This window comes from Grammomys surdaster, unplaced genomic scaffold (assembly GCF_004785775.1).
Source record: "Grammomys surdaster isolate TR1022 unplaced genomic scaffold, NIH_TR_1.0 99, whole genome shotgun sequence".
NCBI classification, from domain to species: Eukaryota; Metazoa; Chordata; class Mammalia; order Rodentia; family Muridae; genus Grammomys; species Grammomys surdaster.
In genome coordinates, this window is record NW_021604578.1 from 4,243,625 (window position 1) to 4,252,587 (window position 8,963).

Below are 8,963 nucleotides of genomic sequence, written 5' to 3' on the forward strand. Positions count from 1 at the left end.
AGAGAGAAAGAAAGAAAGAAAGAAAGAAAGAAAGAAAGAGAGAGAAAAGAGAACGAAAACAACTAAAACAGTGCCTTGGCTTCTCTATTAGAGCCAGTCCTCAGTGTTCAAACATCCTAATTTAGCTTAGACAAAATAGCCCACATTCCATTTCTAAAGAGACTGCCTTCCTCCCCACCCCCCCACCCCGTTTCCGTAACTCTTCCTTGCCCACCCCCAGTCTTGTGTCTCCCTTCTTCCAAGCTGTCTTACCATGTTTCCCCATCAAAACTCCTTACCTACAACTTCCTTTAATTGGGAATCTTAAAGGAGGCAAGCTCTTTGCAATTTAAAGGAAACCCCTTAGAGAAGCCTGCGGGTGGCAAGGACACCCTGGAGGCTAGAAGGCTCCAAGGCCAAGTTCCTGAGTCGGCTGGCTTACAAGGGCTAACTTCCTTCAGGATCTAATCCCTTCTGCGCAGCTGGACACGGGAAAGCAACCCCCCCTTCATGGAGTAAAAGCCCGGGCACTTTGAAAGTACCCTTTCTACCCAGATCCGCGAGACGTCGCGGGTGCGAAGGCGGGGCCACTAGACTGGCGACACCCTCCTGAAAATGTCCAGCCCCGCCTTCCCACCACCACCTTTGGGACTTGGTTCGTGAAGCAAGATCGCCCTCTCTGTGAAAGGCAGATGTCCCTTTAAGGTTTGCTTTGCTGCTGCCCGTGGACTTTAGCCTAAACACGGTCCCGCGAAGTTGGCTTTATTTGTCCATGTTTCGGACAGAGCCTGGGTGACTGCCAGTGAGATTTCAGAGACCGAGCGCGCAAAGGGGCGGGAGAAGTGGCAATCCATCTGGGATTTGAGAAGCGTGGAGCGGGCTTAACAGCGTTTGACCAAAACACAGGAAATCATTTCTCCGCTGCTCCAAGGCGCTGCAGCCGCTGTAACCACGGCCGGACACCCGCGGAGACCGCCCAAGTGACCCAGAGCTCCAGCGCTCGGGTTCTGCCTGTTCCTGCCAGCTTCTGCCCACGAACCAGCACGTCGCTGGTTCCAGCAGCCGCTCCAGCAATGGTCCTCAGGCGCCCTGCCGGCCTAGAGGTCACTGTAGCCTGCATCTGGCTTCTCACGGGTGAGCGACCCTGCTTTCCTGAGCATCTCCGGTGGGGTTTGGGGCTCGGGGTCACACACATAGCAGAGGGGCAAACCAGACGGGCTGTCAGGTAGACCGGTCAATTCAAAGGACTGAAGGGAGCAGGAGGCATGAGAACTTTCCCCAAGTACAGGTGGCGTTTCAAATTAAAGTTGTTTTTACGTTGCGCGTTGTGTTTTAGGCAAGGGAGAGTAACCGGAGGGCGTCTGGTTAGTGCGCAAAGTTCCTGCCCTAGGGTTGCTCAGAAGTGGACTTTATAGCATTTTCTTTCTGTTTAATATTTAGGACCTTTTCTGCCAAAGAATAAGGAAAGACAGGCATGCGAGACAAATCCACTTCTTGTCCCAATATGGCATTTCTACATTAGTTCCTAAGAGACGAAACATTTTGAAATTGAATGTTTGGCACCTAAATATCACAGTGCTGTTTTTCAAACACAAATGTATTTTTAAGAAGGCGCAGTACCCTAGAAATGCAGTGTTCTATTCAACTGAGAGAAATGTGGGGGCATTTAGGATTTTCCTAACAGTAGCCTTTATTGTAAGTACCAATTGGGGAGGGAAAACTGAGCTGGTGTCCAAGTGAAAGGGTAGAAGATTTAAGCACAAATTATCACTTCATTACTCCTTAAATGAGTGGTTGTCTTTAACAGGACATGACATTCAATTGCCTGATGCTTTCATTGTTGGGATGCTTAACTAGTTAATTTCACATTTAACTATTACATAGGGCCAGTTAACCCAGCAGCGGATGGCTAAGCACTGAGAACTGTTATGTTCACTTACAAATGGATTTTTACCAAGTCCATCCTCTTTCATAGTGAAGTGGTAGTTAACGAACTACAGGCTTTTCATCCAAACATTTCCCATTCCTCAGGAAGTGTCCAGAAAGCCAAACAGTGGTGACTTTGGAACAGCATTATAGGCCAGGGAGTGTTTTCAACCTACCAGCTCTTTCATTGACCCTTGATGCAAGCTTTCCTTCCAACCCAGACTTTCAGAGATTGTATCTTGATGTTTTGCAAAATCTGAATTGTTAACTAATTACTCAAACTGTATCTCTTTTTTCCCTCCCATTTGACCAAACATTCAGTCAGTGTGGAAATGTGTTCTCTACATGGAGGGGTGGGGATGAGTCAGTTACAGTTTCACGGATACGTTGGTATGATATGCCTTGCTGAATCCAAGATGAGAGTTGAAGAGGCAGATCGGCAGGCATTTCTAAAGTGTGCTCCATTTTTCAGTGTACACTGTTTAGAACATTATTGACACATGGAGAACAGGTTCCTTCTATTTAGTGTATTTATGTCCATTCCACGAGACACAAGACATTAAGGATCCCTGGTCTGACTTTTTCCTTATCAATTGCTCATACTTGGAAACCTCTTACTGATTCATGAACTCAGCTGTTCATCTGGAGTCTTACAGACATAGCCGTTTAGGAGTGATGCTATAGAGCTTAAATTGTCCCTCTATCCCACCTACCAAGCATGACATTTTTCTTGTGTCTACTTGAAGTCAATCATCTGGAATAGTTCATGATTGCCTCTCAGATAAAAATCCAAAGTTCTCAACAGACTGTCCAAATCCAGGACCCTGTATCTACTTCTTTTTGCTGCTGCAATAAGTTGTCATTCATTTATTGGCTTAAAACAATAAGTATTGTTTTGGTATTTACTGCTTTATAGTTCTATAGGTTTTAAGTCACACTGTGATAAAAATCATGGGCCCCCCCAGGGCGTTTCCTTCCACTTCCTGTGGCCCCTTGCAAAACTTGTAGTGCAATTTTTCAGTCTTCCTCTCTGGCTCCGACTCATGGTCACATCTTCTCCAAGTCTCCTGCCCTGGGTCCCTGCGTTTATCTGGTACCTCTGTCCAAATCCCCATTCAATTCTCTCTGCCAAGTCCGCTTTCGAATCTAAGATAATATACTCAGCTTTCATGGATTAGGGCAAGGGCATCTTCGGTGGTTCCACACTGTTATTCTGCCAACCACAATCCATAAACAGAACACCCATCACATCCAGCATCATTTCTGTACATTCCTCGTAATCCTCTTGCTTTTCTTGCCACTGTGGATATGATCTTGTTTGATGCCTCTACAAAAGAGCTCCACCCTTCCTTCCCACTAACCCCTACCTTCTAAAGAAACTCTGTCCAGCTTTCAATGCTGTGCGTATTTCATAACAAACCACCAGCATTACAATAAACTTCCCAAGGATTTTACAACTCCTTGTGTTAGTTTCTCCCAACATATATAATTTGCCAAGAAGAAAGGTTCCTCCCTTCAACATTCAAATACAGTCTTTGTCATTGGTTTAGACAGGTCAATGTCCTGGATTAAGATATGATACACACAGAGAATTCATCTGAAAGTAGTTTTGTAAACAGACACCCTGGAGGTGGCCTTAGGGGAGCCAATATTGGTAGAGCACATGGGATAAAGAACAGTAGATAGAAATCACAGGAAGCCATAGTGGGAGAAGAGGTCATGATTGCTCATAGACCTTGAGGAACCTGATTACCGGAAGAAGGCTACTGTATCTACGTATGAGGACAGGTAGACTGCAGCTGAGTCAGTGCTGATGTTCAGCCAAGACGGAAGAGAGGGAATATATACCTTCCCCTGTAATACCACGTCCATTGCTGTCATTGGAAACATCCAACGGTTAGATTCAGCCTTCCACACAGATGATTATTATAAGTAGCACAGATTAATACTGGAACTTATTATATGATAGGCTCTGGGCCAAGAATTTTGTAACATTTTATCTCTAATTTTAAAAAGTAAAAGCTTATACATCTTCCATAATTTGAAGAAGAAAAATAATGAAAAACACAAAGTACGAAGATATTTTTTTTCCATTTGTCCACAGTCTCACAGCTAGTAAATGACAAATTACTTTGAATCACACCTCTGACCTCAAGTTTCCTGCTGTGAAACAAGCCTAATTTGTACAAGCTTATTTCCCTGTATCGCTCAACCTCGTGGGTAAAATGCAAGCAAGAAAGGCTAAATTACTTCGATAAGGATACATATATAGTTAATAAAGACGTTATTTCCATGATTGTTAGGTATATAGTGAAATTAGATGATAGTGCACTCTATCATCTCAGTGAATTAATAACAGGATCTACATATGGCCCCTGTTGAGCTGTATATTGTTCTTCTGTAGAATCTTGCCTAGATGCATAAGTCACCTTTCAAGGCTTTTCCACAGCCAGAATTTCCTATACAAAGTGAACTCCAGTGAGGAGATGGCTGAGCATGGGGAGACAGTCATTGATCCGATCAATAAGTGAATTCCAATGGCAGCCATGTATTAGGAGTTATGATGGGGGGTTGCCTTACTCATTATATGTTTATACAGTGATGAATCCATTGGGATTTATTTGCTTAGTTAGAAAGCAAGAAGAATAACACACACACACACACACACACACACACACACACACACACACATATTAGCTGTTTTGTTCTATGTGGTCTTGAAGCTAATACTGATGGTTAATATTAAGGCTACATTTTCAAGAGATGATTAGATCATGTAGGCTCTAATGTAGTGGTTTAATCTACTGATGGATATAAAATTTGAACAGACTATTGAGAGGTGGTGGAATTTGCTGTGTGGATAGAGGATACATACCTAGAGAGGTGCCCTTGGGAATTGTATCTTGCCTACTTCTGCTTTATGTCCACCATCATGTGAACTGCTGTTCTAAACTGCTGTTCTACCATGACCTGGCTGTGGACTGATACCTCTGTAACTCTGAGCCAAAATAAACAAGTCGTTCTTTAAGTTGTCTCCGTTAGGTGTTTCGTCCCAGGAAGCAGAAAGGCAAAAATATGTAGTAGTCATCTAACTGCACATGTCTGAGCTCTGGAGTCCGATTGCTGCTGACTTTTGCTGTATGTAGATATGGATGCTCCCCTGTCTCTCTTCCTCTACCCCCAACCCCTAACATTTCCCACTGAGATTTGTAACTGGCTGAATTGTCATAGGCCCCTTAAACTATTTTAATAGAATCAGTAAGTTGTTTGATGCATTTTCTGAGAGTTAGGATCCAAACACTATTCTCAACAGCTCTTCTGATACAGGAGACACAAAATAGTGTGTTTACATTCATGCTAAGCAACTGGGGTGAAAGCTATTGTGGAATCACGGTCATGGCACTAAAGTCAGAATAGATTGCCTATTTGGGGCTCTCCATGACTAGAGAATTGTATCCATTCTCAAACTGTGCACAGCAAAGTGTCAAGAGATGCAAATGAGATGAACATATTCCTTTCCTCTAGAGTTCTGAACTTCAAAACGCTCTATTGTGTCAACCCTTCTGAAGTTGCCTCTGGGCCTTGACGTAAGCAGTTACTCCTCTGGGCCTTGACGTAAGCAGTTCCTCCCAGCACTATAGAGCCTTAACTCCCACACAAATGTGATTCCCAAGGGAGTCAATGAGTTGGACTAGTTGTCCTTCCCCAGACACCAGAATGTCCCTAGTGCCCTTGTTTCTATAAAACAGCCCACCATATGAGGCAATGATGAAGTATGTAGCTGTCTCCCTTCCAGCATGCTGTGTGCTCTGTGAGGCCTGTGTATTTCTTTTAATTATCCTTAGTACTTAAGAACAATTGATACTTTTTATTGAAAACACTATGAAATAATGGACTGTAGACAAACTTATAAACTACTTAAAAGGTTAGCCTATCCTTTAAATATATTCTTGCCTATATTTCAATCTGACTGAATAGATGATTCCACTGTTGGGTCTCAATATTGAGGACAAATGGTTAACTAAGGTGTCTATTTAACAGATTAAAGTGGACCTGGCCCCTAGGTTCTCCCAGCATGCCTCAGTTCTCTACCTGTCACAGGATGTGGCTACTATACCTCACTCCCTACCCTAAACCCAGAAGCTGGGCTGCCCTTCCCCCAATTGCCTTCCCCTCTATAATCTAGCCATTTTCGATCCCTGGTCCTTTTATCTATCTTTTATCCTTCTGGAGTCTTTGGTCTCCTGCTCTCCTGGCTCTTCCCTCACCTCTCCTGCTCTCCTCACGTGGCCTGGCTCAGGGTCATGAACACTCTGGACTCTTCTCAGATTTCTCTGTGTCTGGCTACGCTCTCCCTTTTATCTACAATAAACTTTCGCCTCCACCATACCTAGGAGCAGTCAGGTCCTTCTTTTTCATTCATATTTTCATTCCTTCACCAGTTGAAAACTGCAACATTTTACACAGCACTAGACAATATGATCCCGAGGACAACCGGTTTGTAGTTTACTAGGTTGTTAGCAGCACCCTATTAGGAAAATATTAACATGGAAAAGAAACACATTTGAATACTGCAGCCAACAACAGATAGTTGTCTTTGTACATTTGCAAACTGCAGCTTGTTGGCCATGTGACTCATGCCTTTTATTCTGTCACTTTGAAGGCAGAGGCAGGCTGACTTCCACAAATTATATATAGTGAGTTAGTTCCAAGCCAGACAGGGCTACATAGTGAGACCCTCTCACAAACAAAACAAAATGTCCAAATCCAAAAACAAAAAGAAAAGAGAAAAAAAGGGCAAAGAATAAGCTTGAGCTCTGTAGCCTAGGATTTCAAAGAGGCTAATACAGCAGGCCCTTTAAGACACAGATATGGGCTCTGCCCCTCTTCTATGCTGTTTTCTAAGCCAAGACTGATCTGATTGAAGGAATAATTGTCTCTCTGCCATTGCCAGCCTCACCATTTCAGACTCACCCCCAGTCAGAGCTTCCTGGGAACAGCTTCATTTGAGAGGAAGCAGAGAAAGTCGAAATGATGTAAAAAAACCAACCTGTGAGGAGTGTGCGGTGTGTGTGTGTGTGTGTGTGTGTGTGTGTGTGTGTGTGTGTGTGTGTGAGTCCAGCGGTGGCAGACTGAATTTTCTGGCGTGCTCTTGAGTGTTAGCACTTGGTGTACATGATGGGCCTATTTGTAATCTGATCTTTTCCATGACTTAAAAGGAAACTTTAAAAAACTTAATTATGTTTTATTTAATTTTTCTGTCAGTTTTGTTTTAAGAGAAATAGAAATGTGTACACTGTTACATACAAAGTCTGCTTTCTCCAAATGTCTGCCTTCTATAGCTATGACACCTGGATTATTAGAAAAGTTAAGATAATTTAAATACCAGGAATAAAGCAACACATGCCTGTGGGCATTTTGGGAGATCTGCTGAAATACATACAAATACTTAATTTTTAATAAAGCATCCTAAATTGCATTAGGTCAAATGACTGAGGTGGTTTGGTTTGCTATAAATTACATTATGTGTGTACAAAAATCTCATGTAGAGCAGATTATTCTCAAACTTACTACATGAGCATGAGTGAACTCCCAACTCTTTTGCCTCTACCTCCCAAGTACTCATACTGCCTTAATGCAAATTAAATGTGCTTTGACTAACTTGACTTTTAGCTCCTAAAGTATCCGTTAAACATTTTATTATACTATTTCTTGACAAAATCTTCCTATAATGCATAGATAAATACAGACAGACACACTTAGATGAGTATGGGACATGCACACAATAACACACATAGGGGCTGTGGTGGGGTGGGGGGTTGTTGGGGGATAGACTGTTGACTTTGCTACATTAGCATTTGTAGTCAAAAGGAAATTCAGAGAATGGGTACAAGAAGTTTTTCTGAAAAAGTCTTTCCCCTTTGCCTTTTCCCCTTGCACCTACAATTAGCTAAATAACTCTCTTTTTGCACCCTTCACTTTGCTTGTAGAGGTCACCCAGGAGCCTTTATACAGCCTAAAGTTGGCATATGTTCTTTTTTAAAAATAGTATCTGCCCCCAGATATTCATAATGAGAGAGCTCACTGCTCATATGTGCTGGAATGATCACATTTCGAATCTTGTACAATAAATGTAACTGACCTTTATTATTTAAAATGATTGTAATATTTTCTGTTAGGAATATGTGTTTAAAATCCCTATTTTCCTATCTAAGTCCTGGTATTGTTTTAAAACTGAATAGGTTTATAGATGTTTACCTTAAGTGCAATCTTGCTTATGTTTTTGTACATAAAATGTAACCTAATTTCTTGTGTTTAAGATTTCCATGATAGTCAACTTTAAAACTATAAATTAGGGAATTGCTGCTCTGTCTTTCATATGTGCCATGTTAGTGCATATCACTTGTGCTGGGGAATAAAGAAGGTAGTCTGAGCCCTTCAGGGGCTTGTGGTCTGGAAGACACAATACATACACAGAGAAGTAATGTTGGGATATACTCCCAGGGAGGCTTTAAGAAAGATGACAAACTCAGATTGTGGTCACAGTAAAGTAAGTTTTGCCAGAAAGTAAAACAGAACCACAAACAATACCACCCGAGTCTAGATGAACAACAAGAACAAGATGGAGTGCTAAGTACCAAGTATTCAAATGTGACATTCATATTTCAAGAGCCCCCATCCTCGTTGCTGTCACACAAACATGAGCCATTTCATTTCCTAGTATGGCTAAGAAGAAATACACTACAGTAAATAAATACACACAACCCACTTTCTTCCAAGGAACTCTCCCAAACCAGTTAATTCCAATATGATCCTGTTCAAATGAATGTGTGCACTTAGTTTGTGGTATTCTGATTTCTGGCTTCAAGCCAGGCGTTCTTAAGAGATTTACCAGAGTGCCTTCTTTACAGGACTTGTTTACAGATCTACCATGTTGCATGCTCCTGTTACAAGTTCATAAAGACTATCCATGTGAGAAGAAAAAGAATAATCTATTTGTAACACTGTAACAGAGAGAGAGAGAGAGAGAGAGAGAGAGAGAGAGAGAGAGAGAGAGA

At 42.1% G+C, this 8,963-nt stretch overlaps 1 protein-coding gene across 1 annotated transcript in view; it reads left to right on the forward strand.

Moving 5' to 3' along the window:
- Nucleotides 1-651: 651 nt before the first annotated feature.
- The window catches only part of Itga1 (integrin subunit alpha 1), a 150,277-nt gene continuing 141,965 nt past the window's right edge, over nucleotides 652-8,963 (forward strand). The window contains exon 1 of the mRNA XM_028783268.1: nucleotides 652-1,113. Coding sequence (XP_028639101.1) covers nucleotides 1,053-1,113 — 61 coding nt within the window. The 5' untranslated portion in view covers nucleotides 652-1,052. The remainder of the gene's footprint in view (nucleotides 1,114-8,963) is intronic.